Here is a 20,001-nt window from a genome sequence, read left to right as displayed (position 1 = left end):
GCTGGAAGCATTTCTGTCTTGGATATTGGCTCTTGGATCAAAAACATTTATTTGCTACTTCTGTAAGTCACTTGCCTTTCTCTATGCAACAGCATATTTAGTGATTTTTTTAAAATGAAAATGGCATGTGCTCATGTGAACATGATTATTTCTCTGTAAGCTGCGCTTCTAAAAATAAAACTGATGTTTCAGCACGGTCAGTGGGAAGATTATGACCAGAAGCAGTTGGCTCGTGACCTGATGCCCATACATCAATATTCTGACAGTTTTTGCTGGACTTACAAGATTCGTCAGGCTAATGCCTGATTCAAGTAAATTATATAGAGGGAGAAATCCAGTTCCAAAACTGGAGAAAAAATATAATATACAAGAAATTTTATTAAAAAAACACAAAAAAACCCCTAAACAACAAAACAAACAAACAAAACAGCAAAGGAAGGTTAACATATTAAAATGCCTGCAGTAATGTACTGAAGGAGTAGCAATGAGGACCTAACAGGAGAGATTAGACTGTGTCTCTGTTACTTGGAGCCCTGCCAAGGAAGCTAATGATCCCTACAGATCTGTCTCAACACAGCTAATACCCCAATGCAACTAGCTTTTTGCAACGAAGGGGGAAAGAAATACACTGCGACAGATGTGCATTCCACCGAATGGAAAATGCATTATGAGAAGCTAAAGGTGCAATAGTTACAACTTTTAAGCCTCCCAACAATTACCTAACTAGATATGTAGATACACATAGAACATTTCTTTGAAACACATCTTCCGCCATGATGTTAAAACCTGTTACAATGTGTCACTGACAATAACACGGTAGTTGATATGCTAGATTTTCTCCTTTTGGGTGTTACAGACTGAACAGGTACATCACTGTGCCCCTACAGGGACAACTATTTCACTTACCACTCTCAGTCAACCCCGGAAAATTTACTGTACTACTAGAAAGCTAAACAACATTTTGTATGATGTCCTAAGTAGCAGGAATGCAATCTGACTGAAATTTGTTGAACTATTAACTCCCCACTCAATATTGAATTATAGCTTGGAACATCTCTTTGTACCTACTGAACTACAGAATAACAGAGAAGAAAATTTTATTTGAAGTGTTCAATCTGTGCTTTTCAGTAGAACAGGGTTTTCTAAATGATCAACAGGTGCATGAAAATAACCATCAGAACCAATAAGATAACCATGTAATGGGTTTCAAAGAGCCCCTTTTGTGAAGTTTGCAAAAATGAAGTAACATAATTCCTTTGCTAAGCTCCAATTCCTGTGTAGCTAAATGCAATAGTCTAGGACTAATTGCCACTACTGGACTCTGCTGCAAAGAACAGCATGTTCTGTGATCTCTCTGTGAGCCTAAGGGGAAGCTAACACCTTTCTGTGCTTCAGTTCCTGCTTGTTTGCTATGTACCACTAATTACTGATTTATCACAGGTTAATTTTGCTGACAAAATGAAAAATGATCCAGAAACGCTACAACATTAATATTGCATCACTGTATGCCCTGTTGAAGGCAGCTGTGAGCCTTCTGTAAAAATCCCAAAAAATGTAATACTCCTATGCTCAGGGAGAGTGTTGAACAATGCTTCTGGATGACTGCCATATATGGAGAGAGTAATTTTCACATTTAAAGAGACCATAAATATTTTCCATAATTTAGCCAATGAGGAATATTTTGACCAACTAATGATTTCACAGTGATTTCATACAAATTATATGCAAGACAAAAATATTTTAAATTTAATACTGTGAACCATAAAGTTCTTCAGAGAAAAGTCTGTCCGTAATAGAACTGGGACAGAATTGGTGGCTAGCAGACTCTGCCATGCTGCCAGGGCAGCATGCTTAACGTAGGTAGCAATTCCACTTCAGCTACTGTAGTGAAATCAAGGAAAAAAAAAAAAAAATCATCAAAAACACCCAAAATAGAAAACATGATCAATATCTAAATGTCCACTGAGTACTGAACTACAGAACATCAGGGCTGCCTTCCACAGGGCATACAGTTCACATAATCAAGTATCACTTGGTACCTAATGCACATTAGAAAATGCAAATTGCACAAAGGGGCTTTGACTACTGTACGAATGCACTTAGCACGTTTTTGGTGAAAACACTTTACCAAGCTGCATTTCCCCAATGTTTTTTTAATTTTATTCTTTTCTGCTTTAACACCATTCAATAGCATTTTAGAGAGAAAAATGGAAATAGTGATTACGATAGTAGTTCTTATGATCTTTTTTTCAGGCTGAATGACTTTGTGTCCTGGCTTTGAAGGTGTCTGTTTTGACATCCAGTCTTGCTCTTCCTCCCCAACTCTTCCTTTTGCCTTGTTTCTCTTTTACTCTTTCTGTGCCTCAGCTAGCTTTCCAGTTTAAATGCATTTCTTACAAAAAGTCAAAGCATTTAAAAAAGAACATGGAATTTTAATATCACTGATGTTTTAAAAATGTATTATAAGAGCTTTCATTTGAAAGAAATTTGGGGTTTGGTGCCCACAGGGTGCACGTGCATTTACAAGTACTGGCATGCTTCACAAGTCTCTTCTTTAATTTCCTAAATGCATCATTTTTACTATGCTTGATTTTAACACTAAAATGACTTCTTTAAAATACTGCCCTTGCAATTAGATGTCTCCTCCAAACCGGATTTCCCTGACACCATTTTAAATGCTCGACCCTCTGCAACACAATGCTGCAGAGAAATACATTCAGCTGTGCTCTACTTAAGGCAGAATGAAACAAAAAAAAAAAAAAAAAAAAAAAAAAAAAAAAAAAAAAAAAAAAAAAAAAAAAGAATAGCAGGAGCCTGTACCTTCTCCTTAGTTCTTGCACATCAGTTCTTGTTCATCAGAACACATGATAGGGAGGATTCTATCAGCTCTCCACCTGGCTGAACACAGGGATGAAGGGACAGGAGGCAATGGCAACAAGTTCCTGCCCAGCACATCAGGCAGGATTGTGTGATTATCTCAGTGTCTCAGGTGCCCTGGGACAACAGATGTGAGGCTCTGCAAGTGGAACCAAACAACAGCAAGGATGGAAGTTCACTTGGTTGGAAGTCAATTCAGACTGCTCCCTGCATCAAAATTGCTTTCATGAAGAAAAAAGGATGGGTCATGGTCATGGGAAGCCTGCCTCTGAAGGGAACAGAAAGGCCCAATATGCTGATTAGATTCACTTCTGGGGGTTCTCTGCTGTGTCCTCAGTTAAAGGAGTTAAAGATGTGAAAAGAAAACTTTTTTACCATGATACAGCTCTCAGATCATTATCCATTACTGATTTTTCAGGTACACAGCAATGAAGTCCCAACGAGAAGTTTATGGGCAATCAAAGCATTTCAAGGCCTGATAAAGGAAGAGCCAGAAGATTAAGAACAGGCTCTAAGCCTGGTGTCACTGACAGAATTTCTGGGGTTTTAATCACAGGTTGGTTTATGGAACACCAAGCCTGCTGGTGACAGACAGGGTACACCTGTGTCAAAGGGGGAAAAGTATCTTTGCAGAGGAGTTATCAGGTCTTTATATTAGATTTGTAAAGCAAAAGGTATGTAATGCAGCATGCCAGTGTGTAAGGGATGGTGTGCTAGTGAGGTTCTTTCGTCTGACATCCCAGCTGAGCAGGGGATGGAGATGCATGTGGCAGTGAAGACACAAAGGTTACTGACGTGTTAGAAATAACAGAAGTGCCTGAGAATGATCAGTAGGAATTGCAACTTCTTCCCACAAAAAGGGAGCAGGATCAATAATTCAATTTAAGGGCATCTAAACCAATGCGCACAGCATGGGTAACAAAACAGGACCAGCTGGAAGTAACTGAAGGGCAGGATAGCTGTTACATAGTTACCATTTCATCGTGGAAACATTGTGGGAAGAGTCCCACAAGTGGAGCGCTGCATCGGAGGGCTGGAAATGCCTCTGAAGGCACACACAGGGAAGGATAGATGGTGGGATATGTCTTGTGCGTTAGAGTGCGTTTTGATTGTCTGGAGCTCGACAAGGGTGATGAAAATGTTGTGTGTTTATGGGTTGAAATCAGAGAAAATGCCAACAAAGCGGATGCCATGGTGGGAGCGTGTTACAGATCACCCAAGCAAGATGAAGAAGCAGACGCAATATTCTATAAGCAGATGGGAGAAGCCTCACAATCACTGGCCCTTGTTCTTGTACATGACCTTGACTTACCAGATAACTGCGGGAAATACAACACTGCAGTGAGAAAACAGTCTAAGAGGTTCCTGGAGTGTGTGGAAGATAACTTCCAGGTACAGCTGGTGAGGGACCCAGCTAGGGAAAGTGCCCCACTGGGCCTGATTTTTGTGAACAGAGAAGGACCTGTGGGTGATGTGATGGTTGGAGGCTTTACTGGGCACAGTGAGCATTAAAAGATAGTTTTCAACTCTCAGAGAAGTAGGGAGAGGGGTCTGCAGATTAGCTGCCTTGGACTTTTAGAGGGAGATTTTGGCTTGTTCAGGCAACTGGCTGAGAGGTATTCCTGAAGGACAAAGGGGTCCAGGAAGGCTGGACATTCTGCGAGAAGGAAATCTTAAAAGCACAGGAACAGGTTGTAACCATGTGGTAAAAGACAACCCAGCATGGAACACAGCCACTCTGGCTCAGGAAAAAAAAATAAAAAAGGTTACGCAGGGAGAAAATTATAAAGGCCAAAGCTCAGCTAGAACTTAATCTGGCTACTGCTGTAAAAGAACAAAAAAAATGTTTTTATTAACACGTTAGCAACAAAAGGAAAGCTAAATATGATCTTCATCCTTTATCCTTTATCGGTTGGAGGGAGAAACACAGTCAGAAAGGTTGAGAAAAAGGCTGAGGTACTTAATGTCTTTTTGCCTCAGTCTGTAATATCCAGATCTGTTCTCTGAGTACCCAGTCCCCAGAGCCAGAAGACAGAGACAGGGAGCAGAATGAGGTCCCCGTAATCCAAGGACAAAGTTAGTAATGTGCTACACCACTTAGACACATGAGGTCAGATGGGATCCACCCAAGGGTTCTGAGGGACAGGGTGGAAGTGCTCACTGAGCCACTTTTCATCGTCTATCAGCAGTCCCAGTGGGATGTCCCAGTTGGGTGGAAGCTAGCAAATGTGACACTCACCCACAAGAAAAGCCCAAAGGAGAATCTCGGGAACTAAAGGGGAACAAAGTCACATGTCAGTCTGACTTTGGTGTGAGAAAACTTACGGAGCAGGTCATCTTCAGCGCCGTTATGTGACATGTACAGGACAACCAGGCAAAAGGGCAGAGCCAACGTGAGTTTTTGAAAGGCAGGTCCTACTTAACCAACCCAATCTCCTATGACAAGGTGACCCACTTAGTGGATGAGGGAAAGGCTATGGAAGTTGTCCACCTGGACTTTAGAAAAGCTGTTTTTCAACACTGTTTCTCACAGCACTCTCCTGGAAAATTTAGCTGCTCATCACCTGGATGGGTGTACAGTTCACCCTGGCTGATGGCCAGGTCCACAGTGGGGGTGAATAGAGTTACACATAGCTGGAAGCTGATCACAAGTGGTGTTCCCTAGGGCCAGTCCTGTTTAATGTCTCTATCCATGATCTGGACAAGAGACCAAATGCATCCTCAGGAAGTTTGCAAATGATACCAAGCTGGGAGGGAGTGTCGATCTGCTGGAGGGTAAAAAGGCTTTATGGAGGGATCTGGACAAGCTGGAGCAATGGGTTGAGGCTAATTTTGTCATTCAATGAAACAAAGTGCCAGATTCTGCCCTTGGGAACCCCCTAGTGCTACAGGGTTGGGAAAGAATGGCCACTGCAAAAGGACCTGGCGGTGTTGGTCATCAGCCAGCTGGATATGAGCCAGCATAGTGGCCAAGAAGGCAAATGGCATCCTGGCCTGTATCAGCAATAATGTGGCTAGAAGGACCAGGGCAGTGATTATCTCCCTGTACTCAGCACTGGTGAGGCCACACCTCAGATCCTGTGCTCAGTTTCGGGCCCCTCTCTAGAGAAGAGACATTGAGGTGCTGGGGTGCGTCCAGAGAAGGACAGTGGAGCTAGAGAAGCATCTAGAGCACAAGGCTGATGAGAGGCTGAGAGAACTGGCTCAGAGTTCTTTTTGTTCTCTACAGCTACCATAAAGGAGGTTGTAGCAAGGTGGGGGTCGTTCTCTTCTTCCAGGGAACAAGTGACAGCATGGAATGTAATGGCCTCAAGTTTCACGTGGGGAGGTTTAGGGTGGATACCAGGAAAAAATGAAAAAAATTCTTCACTGAAAAAAATTGTCAAGCATTGTAACTGACTGTCCAGGGAAGTGGCTGAGTCACCATCCCTGGAGGTATTTAAAACACATGCAAATGTGACCCTTGGGAACATGGTTTAGGGGAGCACTTGACCATGTAACAGCAGGACTTGATGACCTTAAAGGTCTTTTCAACTCAAGTGACTTTATGATTGTCTAAAATTTTAAACTATGTTCAACATCCAGAGATCTAAAATGTAATTACTATGTCAATGGTTTTATTTATTAATTCTGAAAACTCCATTCCACAGCACCCTGAACCACACAAGAACTACTGTAAAATTTGGGGGATAGGAGGGAAATCTGACCAACTCAGGTTTGATAAACTGGGTGTAAATTAAGTACCATCCATAAAACACTCTCAGGCTGAAAGAGCACTAAGTGCTATGTATTGATTACCATTTGTCCAGTACTATAGGTATCAAATGAACTAATCTGACGGAATCATCTGATGACCTCATTATTTATTATGCACTTTCAACCTGAAGTATAATAGAATAGCTTAATGGCATAGCTTGAAATTATTTAGATCCAGACCCTGTGACTCACTCATATGTTAATGTGCTTGTAAAATTAATGCAAATAAATGCAGAATTCCCACCAGATTCATAGTCTCCTTAAAGGATGCTTTTGTTTAATGGGAACTAAACAAGAACATGGAGCGATTGTGGGACCTCTGTAAATCCACCAGGTCTGCCTGCTTCCACCACAGCCTCAACTGCCACCACCAAGGCAGAGGCTGTACTCCAAAAGACAGATGGGGTGCACTTTAGCAATGGTAACAAAGTATTCTTGGATTTCTCCACAGATATCTGACATTTAATTATTCACAACTCAAAAATATTAAGATAAATAAAAAGGAAAAATCTGTGCTTTCTCTGAAAGGAGTACCACCATTTCAAGCCACAAATGCAGATGGTGTTCAGACAGGGTGTGCACATACTATACTTCAGGGAAATCTTACCTCTCCTACGATATGCAAACCTCATGCACCACATTTTTCTTGATTCCTAAAATCTTAGGAGCAGGTACCCAGATACTGGTATCCACAGAGGGACATACACACCTCCTGTGCACAGGAAACACGACTATTTATGCATTTTCCCATCTAGTCCAACCATGGGTGTCAGACTACCTGGTCTCTGAAGGTCTGTTCCAACCCAAACCATTCTGTGACAGACCACATTCAGACAAGCACCGGCAGAGCCACTAACCACACAAAGAAACACTGTGAACCCAATACAGTACTAGCTACCTGTTTTAGACAGTTTGCCGGTACTTCTGTTACTTGATGAGCTATCTCCTCTTGTCAGGACGGTTATCCCACCAAAACTGGCTGTCTTTGTTATGGCTGGCTTCAAATTTCGATTCGAGCTGTCCGAGTCTGTGCTGCTCCATGGCCTCTGGTGGTCTGTCCACTTCAATTCGTTCTCTGTACTGCTCTGTCGACTGCCAGATGTCTTCCCAATGCTGTCTCTGTTACCCCTACAGACATCAGAAAACACAGATTTATACACAAATAAAAGCATGTCAAGGCAGAGTCTATCTTTACGTACCCTGCAGCAACCCTAATAAAGAAAAAGGAAATACTCTGCCTTTACAAAAGCAGGCCTGAAATGGGTTTTGACCGCCATACTTATCTGCCTTCAGCATGTAAACACCGCCATACCCTTTTTATATGCACAGCACTTCCCACCCTCCCCTTCTGGATATCTCCCCAGAGCACTTCACCAGATGGGGCTGACACAGCAGTATTATGCAGCACCGATGTAGCATTTCTGTTGCCCGTTGAGTGTTCTCCTCCCCCAGCAAGCCCCTCACCACTTCTCACTTTGCTGTCCATCCCCTATGATGTTTTTCTCACTAAATTCACCTGCACACTACCTTTGTCTTCATTTCCTTATTTCTATAGCAGCTTGCTCCCAGTCATTATCAGCTTTGTGAGCTCCAAAGCATTGCCTACATGTGTCCTCTCAGTGTGACCCCAATCTCTTCACTGCTAATGCTTCACTTAGAGTAAAGTCTGTTTATTTTGTTTCCCCTCTGCATAGAATAATCGTGAAATTCTCTGGGTAGAGGCTGCCTGTCCTTGAACAGTTCCAGAGCACCCAGTGTACTGTGAGTAATAACACAGTAAATTTTGTGATCAGAATTTGCAGCAGAATTTGGCTTATTTATGGTAAACTACTTACACTGTACTGCTAAAATGACAAAACCAAAATGCCTACCATGGCTTACTGCACCATGACTGTTATCCCAAGTGATGCTCATAACACTGTATTTGGAAGTATTTTAAAAGACATTTTCCACTCCTCTGTCATGTATTACAGTATAATAGCTTGCAGGCTCAAAGCTCTTTCTACAAATCAAAAGGATGGGACTGTATCTGTTTAATTTTTTTGGGTCCCCTTTCTCCTTGTGGACTTGGTTCCTGCTTTTTATTTGGAGAACCTGCTGAGCTGTGTCACTTGGGACATGAAGGAGGCAGTGCGTCAAAGATGGGATCAGGCTGTTGCATTCCTTGCCTGTAACAGAGCCTCTCTCAGCTGTGATCAGCAGTATAAACTTGTTGACCTTTGCTAGGCCCACAAAGTAGGAAAGCATAAAGAGAAACATCACAGAAGCAACAACACAAAGAAAGGAAAAAACACCTTAAAAAGAAATCACCTTTAAAATATAATCAGAAAAAAAAAAAAAAAAAACCAAAGTATATTATTTCCAGATTGTTTTGTACTGTTGTGCTTAGAAATTAACAGTTCTCTTCTATTCTAGTGAAAAAGAGGGAGAGAAATAGATTGCTTTTGAATCCCCATTTGCTGTGGCTTTGGGTTGCAAAAAATTTCTTCTAGTTCCCCAAACTCAGACAGACATGAGCTATTAGGAGTGTGTGTGTAGAGACCTCCTAAGTCCTGCCCAATCCAAGCCTCTCAGAACATCAAGGCCAACCCAAAGCAAGGAGGAAGTTTTTCTGCCTGCTGCCTGTGGTCATGGGGTACAGAAGCAGATGCTCCAGCACAGCTCCTTATCTGGTGCAATCTCTCCATATCCTCTCTGGCTGCTGTGATGATAGGCAGACTCAGCAACCGCACATCAAATTTTCTCCTCACACATCCATTTCTGCTCATAGTGAAAAATTATGTCATATAAATGATATAGGTTTGAAGTGACATATGCAAACCCCAAAGCACACAGACATCTATCTAGTGAATACCTGCCTTGCTATCCATGTAGTGTCCATGTGCCATGAAGGGCACACTTCTGAGAGCATCCATTCCTTCTACCTACTCTGCTTAAGACTTGTGGCAGCTGACTGACTTTTAAAGCAGCCTGGTTGAGCTCGACTGAATGTGGGAGAGCTTGTGGTGGGGGAAGACAACCTTTCTAAAACTCTCAGAAGAACACTGTCACCACCAGATTCAGTCTTCTATTGATCCGGTTTGTCAATTGGTAGAAATGCTCTCCATGAAAACAGGGACTGATTCTTACTGATCTCCTATTGGCTTGGGATGCTCATTGGGATATGGGATGCATCTGAATGTTCTCTGTGCTGAAGGCATTGGAGTTGGGAAGACAAAGTTAACAGAAAAAAAGCTTCAAAACATGGATACTTCAGATAAGGGAACTTCAATCAGTTTTGCCTCAATGTACTTTTACTTCAGGTTTTAACAAACCAACAAAAGGAAGAAAGGTCAGTCTGGGCACTAGTCTATGAAACGTGCCTGTCATATACGCTCCAGGAAAAATAAGCTACCACCAGTCTCTCCCGAACAGTCACAGTCTGAGCAGCCAGAAATGAAGCAGCTGAAAATCTCATGTGGTTCCCGAAGCAGTGAACCAAAGAAAAGGGTCCTGTTGTTACCTCTGCATTCAGAGAGCATGGGAAGAGTGGGGTAGAACTCTCTTCTCCGTGCTCCTTTCCAACCAGCAAATTGACATACCCACACATGTCAAGGCAAGGACACAGACAGAATCACAAGTGGAATGCACTGGGAAATAAATATTCAATAAAATTCATACAAACCTAAACAGCTGTCTCTTCTTATGCATATCATTGCATATGCTACTGTCTTCCAACAGCCTACTGAAAAATGAAAAGAAAGATTATACTAAAAAACATGATAACTCAAATTTATCTGATCTGTAAAGTTTTATTTGATTTCTAGATACATTTTTCAAACTGCGTTAGATTCAGTTTAAAGAACCAAGGCTAAAATTGCCCCCTCCTCCCTCTCCCAATAGCTGTACACAGTCAACTGAACATAAGAAACATCAGCCAGGGTCATTTAGCATTTCCCGTAACCGAGCAAGGTAATTCTCAGAAGCGAAGGAACCATACATCCACATCCAAAGGAAAATTCATGAAAATATCACCTAATAAGAACATAAAAAATGCAAGCCAGCAAAATACTGCATATGTAATCTTAAGTACTTGCTAAGTCGCTTGGAAGTCTTTGCAGCTCAGAGAAATGCTCAGATCCTCTGACAAAAAAGAAAGGCAAAGCACTTAAACACAAACCTAACCTACAACACAGCCAATCAACAGGACTGCTCATGTGCATGGAGCTAGGTACCAGTTTAAGTGTTTCACCTGTCAAAGGCTGTAGGGCATGCAGCAAGAAAAAGCAGTGTTCTGCAGAACGCAGCTGAAGTCTCCCCTCAGGACAGCAACAGCACACGCAGAACAATTTCCAACCTGGCCTTTTACTGGTCTCCACTTGGGTATGCATCCTCACACTGGGCTGGGTCAGTCAACAGGGCCAGGTTCAAGGACAGCAAACCATGTGCAAATAGCAGAACTGACCACACTCTCCTGCACACAGGTGTCGGACTGAATGCATAAACCAGGGGAGGCCTGGCTATAGAGTTCATGGTTTACCCCGTAAAGGTACCCACCCTACCCTTGGCAGCACAGCCTCTGAGTGCTTTCCATGCTGACTTGGAAATGTGAACAACCGTGTCATCTTTCTTGCCCCAATCGCCCCTGAGAGGGAAAAACAGGTTTATGGGAGCATCTGCTTTATGCTTTAAGGGTTCCTCTGTTGCAATTTTGATTTACTTTGATAAAACATATTTCCATAGTCACGACACAGAAGCAGCAGCTGAGGAAACACCCTTGTTCCTCAGAATACGAGGTGGTTAGATGACAGTGGCCATGATCTCCTGAGGGCCTTCCCTCATTCCACTTACAGAAGTGTCCATCGGGAAAAGTTGGTTTGTACCATTACTGTGGAGTAATTTCCTATGGGAACAGCTTCACCCATAAATGCATCTAACAGATGCAAGGATGGACAGAGAACAAAATACTGTGAGAGAGAGCCTCCCCTTATTCAAGGGGGTGCTAAACAGTTTTTAAACCTGCGCAGCACAGACTTGGGTCAGCACTGCTCAAACATTCACCAATTAAATTCCCACTTTTGGTTAAAATCCTTATCTGCCATAAAGGTGCACAATTTTTATAATTTTCAACACAGCTGAGCTACTTTACAGCTGTTATGGAGCCAACACGTCATATTTTGTAGATCTCAAACAGAGTTTCCTCTTCCCTTTTGCTTTGAGTGGATTTAACATAACAAAAACAACATTCATTCATGCAGTAGTGCAAAGTAACAGTGAGCTCAAATATCACCATCTCATTACTACACTGTAGCAATGAAGCAGGAACTTGTGTGGAACTTGCGAGCCCTCAAAAGCAACAGGTGATGTCAACGCTGCTCGGTCGGAGCAGGTTAAACAAGACACCCAAAAGTCTGGCGTTTCATAAATACCGTCATCCAGCCACTGCTAGAGTGCTTTTTAAAGATCAATAAGTTAAATTCTAAAGGCACTCCAGAGACAGAATGGTCACTTGAAATGAAAGCATAGGTGGCTCCCCCTCTCTCCCACAGTCTGCTTTTTAAACTGAAATGCAAAAGCCTCAGGAAAGCAGCAGGAATACTTTATCTGCTCAGATATCATACTGCAAGGCAAGCTCTATTATCCCCTCTTAAAGCACAAAACCACTGCAGATAACACGGACTGCAAATCTGCTCAATGGTCTTCACATTAGGATAAATGACTACAGAACTACAGATAGACAAAAAAAAAAAAAAAAAAAAAAAAAAAAAAGAAAAAACAGCTCAGTTTAACACACACACACAAAATAAAGCTATTTTTTACCTGTTTTCCACAAAAAGGTTTTCCTGGGAGCAAACTGACTGAAAAATAAAAAAGGCATTGTATCAGACGTTCTAGATATGCTCTGCTGTTCCAATTTCTTCCTTGACTTTAGAATTACTCCCCTGCTCAGGCTTAAGGGGATTTCAATTCATGCATCATTTGCATTTGCAGAAGACAACAGGGGAAAAAAGGTCAAGAATAAGGTCAGGCCAGTAAAATAAATTCCATGCATTACAACACATTGCCGATGAGGTGCCTCAGTTTGGGAACAAACGGAAGCTTCTCAGTCAAGAGATCTGAAGAAAGCACTACGTGCAAAATACTGGCAATTTGAAGGGGAAAAATGTTTTTCCTGCATAATATAAGGTTCTACTGGTCTGGCCTACCACCTCAAAATAAAACTAAAGGATAGCACAGAGCTGTAGGTAGGAAGGACAAACAGAAGGAAAGCATGCAGAATTGACAAAGTTCCTCAAAGGGAGAGAAAATACTGCAGTACTTAGAAATAGTGTGTGACTTCACATTTTACCGTTGGAGAGGGAAAATTGAGATATTAAATGATAATAACCTTCTTAATAATAATATTAACAACAATCATGGCAAGAAGGCTCTCTGCTGGAAGACTTACATCCCAAAAAAGGTGAAGGGCTCAGAAGAAATAAATCCTATGGGCAAGTGTATAATTCTCTCAGAATTACTTAATTTTTTATGCAGAGAAATGAAGCTGTGCTCAATTTCCCATGAATAATTCTCCCTCTTTGATTTTTTCATTTCCCTCCTATTTCATGTTCGCTACACAAAATGCCTCGTAGCTGTCACTGGATTGTATCTCGATGAGGTACAGAAGAAAGAACAGACAGCACTTGCACTGAATTTAAACAAAAGGCAGGCAAAGGGAGGAGGGCACCAGAGATCATGCCCATTACTTCTGTAACAACAGGACTCAGCCCAAAGAATAATAAAATGCCATCATTAACTTTGTCGAATTTTTACAGCATGGGATAAGCAGAGATTTTGGATGTTTCTGTTTTGGAAAGGGTGAGCTAATGACCCACTGAAAAGAGTGCTGGCCAACACCAGAAGCAACACCCTGCTCATCCTTAATGCTCCAGCTGATACCTGGACCAAGTTTTCCCTTGGCACCACAGCTAGTGCTACTCCATCAATCTACAAAAGGAAGAAATTTATCCCCGAGATGGCAATACAATTTCTCATTAGAGTGCAATTCACCCACTCAGAATCCACACTGGGGAACATTTGGCAGTGAAAGGTTTCCCAGGCAAGTTCCCACCCTTCACTCTTACTCAATTTGCAAGTCACTGGGCTACATCAGGGGCAAATATGTTTCTCCTTAGCACCAAACCTCGGGAAATCAGGAGCAAGTTCTCCACTGCCAGGAACCAAATTCCCACCAGCTACAGCAGACCTAGGGTTTCACCTGAGAGAAGATACAAACTGTTTCACCTAAAATCACTGGGATCCTTTGCAGGACTACAACACTGCGTCCTCTCCCCTCTTATGTACCTTACTCAGGTACCAGGTTTCATTAAAAAATGTGCAGACTTCAGCACAGCCTAACTATGCTGAAGCAAAAGGCATACTGCAATCACCCCATGGACTTGTACAACCTCAGCTGTGGGGTCGTGTCTTCATCTTGAGCTTCATGATGGACATCTGTGCATCAGCTTCTGTGCAGTCACATTCCAAAGCACAGGATTACAGCTACTCTTACAGAAAAAAATTTTGCTTAGATCTGAGTATTGGACTGTGTACCCACAAAGTTACAAAAGCAAAGGGGCCTGTAATGCACCCATCTGAATTTATTCTATTAAAGATTTTAAAGAGACTGGAGCATAAAACAGAATAATTATCTGGGATTTGAATTTTATCAACCAAGCTGCCAAGGTCTGCTGCCTTCTCAGTGTCTTGATGGGAACCACTACCAAGTGTATTATGGATTTTAAACGGAGTCCATAGTAACTCCATTTGCCTTTTCAGTTATGATGTTGGCACAGTGCCACACAACCCCTGGAAATTAATTTTCAGTACAGGTGTGAGGCTGAGAGGCAGAGAAGACAGACACTTTTTTATTATTTTGTTCTTACTATTAAAAATCAAATGGCTAAGCAGCTCTGCATAGATATTTAGCTACTACAAGGTCAGGACTCACTTTCCTGATGTATAGTATCAACAGTGCTTAATTTAAAGCACCAGGAAAGCTTAGATACCCAGCATAGCTGTTGTCAAAAAAATTCTTAAAACACTTGATTCTTGTTTACCCTTTAAACATACTGGCCTATGGAACTGGTAACAAACCTACCAGATCAAAAAATTATGTAAGATTACCTACAAGTTAGTGTCCTTGGAGATCTCTGCATGCAAGATTTCCATTAGGGTGCTACGTATAACTAATTGTTATTTATGAAATGAGTATTTCACTTTTCCAATTTCCAAGAACCTTTTAAAATCTCAACTGGAAAATGTGCATCAGTCCTGCCAGTGCACTAAATATACTGGGAGTTGCTGCTCTTGTTTTTAATTACATTAGCACACAGATAACTATTAACATGCAGCAATATCCTGCAGTGGATACCATCAGGTAATAATTTTCATGTCAGCTAACAAGATGTGATAGATCTCAGGCTTCCAACTAATGCTTGTTATTTGATCTGCAGCCACAGAGAAAGTCTCTGTATACCAGTACAGGAGTTTTAGTATCTATAGGCTTATGGTGGCCAGCGTGAGGTGTGCCTTTGATTTGTTTTTATTAATTTTAAGACCCCGTCTTCCTAATCTTTTCAAATTAGGGGGACAGAAGAGGCTGAAGCCACATCTACAGGTATTTCTTTTGTTAGTCTCTTTAGTCAGAGACTGATAAAGTTTCTCTGAGTTTACTTAACTAGAGGATTCTCTGAGTTTACTTAACTACTGCACCTAAAGGATACACTCCTTGGTGAAAAGTAGCCACTACAGCTGACAAAAGAAAATAAACAGCATGGTGTATTTCCTCTAATCAGTTCCATGTGTACCATGAGAAATTCTTGCATTTGAGTAAGTAAAAAGACATCTACCTTCTTCAGTGAATACCAAATGATTCCCAGAGAATGCACTTATGAACACTGAATGGTCCTAGCGTGACTCTGGCTCACGAGGTTATACATTGCGCTGACCTTGAAGAATGAAATTTCCCCCATATAATTTGATTGCTAGTCTTTAGAATCAATTTCCTGCATGCTTAAAAGGCAAACATCATGTATCATTTATGCAAGCACTTGGGGTTCTCTGTTAAATTTACACACAGGGAAATAACTTTTTTTATTCCTGTATGTTGTTGTGTTTCTTGGACAGTAACTTCTCAAATGCAATTAGGGCAGTTCAGACAAGGAACTTTTCTGCAAGACCAAGACAGTGTAGGTCCTCTGCTCCAGTGTACTTGGCTATAAATTCACAAATTGTTTTGGAACTAAGCTTCCAATAAAAACATTTTAAAAAGGAATGATTTAAGTTTTGCAATTAAAAATCCCCTTGAAAATAGTTTTGAGCATAACAAGGCTCAGTCTGCACTTTTTTTTCCTGTTAGCAGCCTGAAAAATCTGAAGTACACTTTGCAGTTCATATTTCAGTGAGCTGGAATGATCATGTTTATTAACTATTTATTTCTTCACCAATCCTTTTATTAAAATATCAAACTAACGTGCTTCTCAATCCCTGCCACTTGCTGAGATAGGAGTCATTAAAACTTTCAACTCCCCTTGTCAAAATTTGTGATAGCCAACACAGCAGATGGAAAACTTGCCAGAAAGCATAATTTAAATTGACTAATACCAGATTAATCATCATAAGGACTATCATAATGATGGCATTACTCATGAACATACTTTTGTTAAAACCTTCCCACTTGAAAGTGAAGAGATCTGGTGCACTGGAGTAGTGCAAGATCAAAGGAAGGACAGGCAAGTCTTATTATTGGTATGTGGGATCCAAGTTAAGACATTTTTCATAGCACTCGAAACATGCATGGAATTTTTTTGCCCTGCAACCAGACTGCCCTCTCCTCATAAATTTTGTTTAAAGTTCTGACTCTTGGGCTGTTATCTAAAGGGGTTTGGGTACCTCAAACATGTTTAGAGGGGGAGTATTGCTGGATGCAACAAGTTATGGCAGTATTCGACTTCCATGGCTGCCCTTTGAAGACCTCCCATGAAAGCTCTCTTCATGCATACTCTAATTAAAGTGATGTATCTGTGATCCATTTGCTAAGATTCATAAGCAAGGCACTGATAAAGGCTTGACTACAGCAATGTAAACAGTACAGAGGTAATAAAAATACCACATGATTGATCCATCTTTGAGTCTCTTCTATATCTGTAATTTGCAGAGTAAGAAGGCTTACTAGAGGTAGATACCTACCTCACACAAACCTGGGGAGAACTGGATTAATGAATGACTGCAGAGGGTCTTAAAACTTCACAGTCTTACATGCAGTAAGTGACTATCTATAACAGGAAGCCATTTTTCTCTTTCCTAAAATTGAAAAAATACATTGTCCTCCACTACAACCACTGGCATCATCCTAAAACCACCGTGTATCTGGCAAGGGGTGCTCCACCCAAAAAAGCTCAGCTAAAACATAGATTGCTGTTAACATTAAATGTACAGCTTGCTGAAATTCACTACACTATGGTGCTCACTAACACCTGTAATAGCAGAGAGAGAGAGAGCAAAGGAGTGGATATGAGAGAGAGAGGGAGAGATAGCTAACACTGCTGATCTTTAAAAATGCTCCCTCCCAATTCCATTCAAAATGTCTGCCATAAAGCACACTTTTACTTAGGTCCTGCCACTTGAAAATGGTAGCCCAATGAAGCACAACAGCCTCCTGCTGTGAGCAATTCAAATGCTCACCACTTGCCTGTTTTTAGGACTCAAATATCTAAAGGTAACAGCAGAAATACACTACGGAACCACTTTCAGCACACCTCTCCAGCTGCCTGTTTCCCAGCCTGGCATTTCTAGCTGCAGCTTGTGATAGAAACTAGACTATTTTGGTAATAGCTCTCCATTTGGTAATTTTTAGCATTTTGCCTCATCTGAATTCTGCTTCAAAACCCAAAGATTTTTTGGTTTTGCACAAGCTCTTTTGTAATGTGCCAGAATCTCTTATATTTCATATAAGAAATTTGCTGCAAAGAGGCTTTTGCAGCTCTTGAACAACTTGGCAATTTCACCATGTACAGCCTGTGACAGTATTATATCAGACCGACATGCTGAAAGCAAAACAGAAACTGTAGGGCCTCTGCTTTTACTGGAATCATCTTAGTCAAGAAAGAAGTGAGGCTAAAAACATTTAGATGTAGCTAGCTATTTACTAAGAAGCAAGTGAGACAACACACACCTTAAAACTATGCAGTATATTCTGCCAAAAACCCCCAACTTGGACATGTGCAATTCCTAAACCAGATAATAGCATTATTAGCCCTGCAACATATGAACAGTTTTAATTTAAAAGGACACTGCCCAATAACTTTCAAAAATAGTTTAATTTGATTTATTCCCACATTCCTCCAAAATGGCAGAACTCCCACTGACATATATGAGATAAAACATTAAAATGCTGACTTTTTTTCTTTTTCTCCTTTTATTACCTCATCATTACAGTATTATAGAAATTTGCGTTTTGTTTTTTTTTTTTTTTTTCTCCCAGGAACATCGGGTACTGCTTACAGATGTTTCAGATTTAAGTATTTTCCTTAGCAACACACCTTTTTGTGCAAGTTCTGATTTTTTGGAAAGGGCAAGAATTTTAATATCTGCTTCACTGTATTCCTTGCAGAATATAATCATCAACAGCATGGCTGACTCTTTCTGATGGTAAAAGTACAGTTCTTTAATCAGTCATGTCAAAAAAATGATGCAACTCCATGCTTAACCTCTGCCCTTTCTTTGTTCTTGGTGTCTTGATGCAACAGTACTGGGGCAAAAAACCAAAACCCATGAGGAGTCTTTGCAGAAGGATGTTTATAAAGATTTGATCCGCCACGAAAAGAAATACAAAATAACACAGCTATTTGAAATTTATTGAGAGTGTCCACTTAAATCACTGGTCTTTGGCTAGCAAAAGAGAAGGAAAAAAGAAGTAAACCTAGGCCATGTGAACAAGAACCTTCAGAGAAACAGGATAGACACTCCTCAGACAATATACTGGGCTTGATCTCTCCTCTACCCTTCTCCCTGCAACTGTCATCACCTCAGTCTCCAGAAGCCAACCTCCACACCTCTAAAGCTCCTCTGAGACCCTCTGGGCCAATCTGCTTTCCCTGTCATCTCCAGCTCCATAGGGCAAGTCCAGCTGCAGTGTTGTTGTAGCAGGGGGGCAAAACTGTCTGACTACCGGCGAAGGTATGGCACTAAAGAGGCAATTAAAATAACTACTCACATCTTGTGCAAATATTCTCTCCCTCACTCTCTGATACTCCTCTTCTCTCTCTTCAATTGATTTACTTCGTCTGTCATCTCTAAATGGAAGAATTCTGTTTTGCTGAGCAGAAAGAAAACCAGGAGGGTTATATAAGTTGAGCTGTTAAAAACTGCCATTAAGTAACTGTCAGCTGAGAATAATAAATGTTCACTTAAACAAATGAAGCACGAAAATGACAGCTGTCATTCCTGCACAAAGAACCCAGTGAGACTGGGTACTTGAGGATGTCCAGTTAGATATTGCACACGGGTTCATAGAGCAGGCGAGGCTTTCTGCACAGCTTTTGTGGACCCCCCCATCCTAAAACTGGGTGTTTTCACCCCAGGTCCAAGTGCCATCGTTCTCAACTGCTAACATTTCTTGGTTCTCCTACTGGCTATGAGGAGCAGGAGGGCAGGCAGCAGTGGGCTACCTAAGAAATCAAGGAAGAAAGAGGGTAACTAGGCTGCAAGAGCTAAATTGTAAACCCTAGAAGAAACCCACAAAGCCTGTGTGCACAAGGATATGTCCCAGATATTTGGCATAACAGTTTTAATCATTTTCACACTGTATGGAACCCTCTACTGAAGTTTTGCTGGGAGAAGAAGGACCATTTTTGCCTCTTGGTAAACCACAGTGTGGGAAATGGCTGTGCCATGGGAAGGAGGAGAGGAGCCGAGCCTCCTTGGAAAATGCTTCATTGACAAGTGGGCTTCAAGGACTGGTCCTTCTCCCCCTCCACCCCAGCACCGGGTGAGATAGGTCATGCTGCTTTCCTTTGATTGATCCCATGATCACCTGAAATTGCTTGGCTTTTGTTTCCAAAGCCAACTCGGATGCAGCACAACTGTCAAGGCTGCCATGTACAAACTGAAAGTCAAGGAAAAAAGGGTGGGAAAAGGAAAGAAAAAAAAAAAAAATCAGTCCTTTACTGAAAACATGAAGGGAAGTGGCAACAAGAGACTCACTGGTTGGTTCCTCCACAAATATAACCCTAGCACAGAAAGCATATGCTGTCCTCTTACCTGTGAGAATTTTCTCATAAAAGCAAATCACATCAGAACGGTTTCAGATTTTTTTTTTTTTTTGTTAATCTATTCCACATACACAGC

At 41.3% G+C, this 20,001-nt stretch overlaps 1 protein-coding gene across 25 annotated transcripts in view; it reads right to left on the bottom strand.

Annotated features, from left to right (window-relative positions):
- ARPP21 (cAMP regulated phosphoprotein 21) overlaps positions 1-20,001 on the bottom strand; it is a 196,970-nt gene that overhangs the window by 56,423 nt on the left and 120,546 nt on the right. For 13 of the 25 annotated variants that reach the window (XM_040086960.2, XM_040086897.1, XM_040086916.2 and 10 more), the window contains 4 exons: positions 18,869-18,970; positions 12,433-12,470; positions 10,298-10,357; positions 7,529-7,761 (listed from right to left, as the gene is read on the bottom strand). In XM_040086960.2, the coding sequence (XP_039942894.1) occupies positions 7,529-7,761; positions 10,298-10,357; positions 12,433-12,470; positions 18,869-18,970 (433 nt within the window). The remainder of the gene's footprint in view (positions 1-7,528; positions 7,762-10,297; positions 10,358-12,432; positions 12,471-18,868; positions 18,971-20,001) is intronic. The other 12 variants (XM_040087010.2, XM_040087029.2, XM_040087049.2 and 9 more) reach the window with 5 other exon arrangements.

Source organism: Hirundo rustica, chromosome 1, assembly GCF_015227805.2.
Source record: "Hirundo rustica isolate bHirRus1 chromosome 1, bHirRus1.pri.v3, whole genome shotgun sequence".
Classification (NCBI taxonomy): Eukaryota; Metazoa; Chordata; class Aves; order Passeriformes; family Hirundinidae; genus Hirundo; species Hirundo rustica.
The sequence above is the reverse complement of the archived record's forward strand: the minus strand, read 5'-3'. Positions and strand labels throughout refer to the sequence as shown.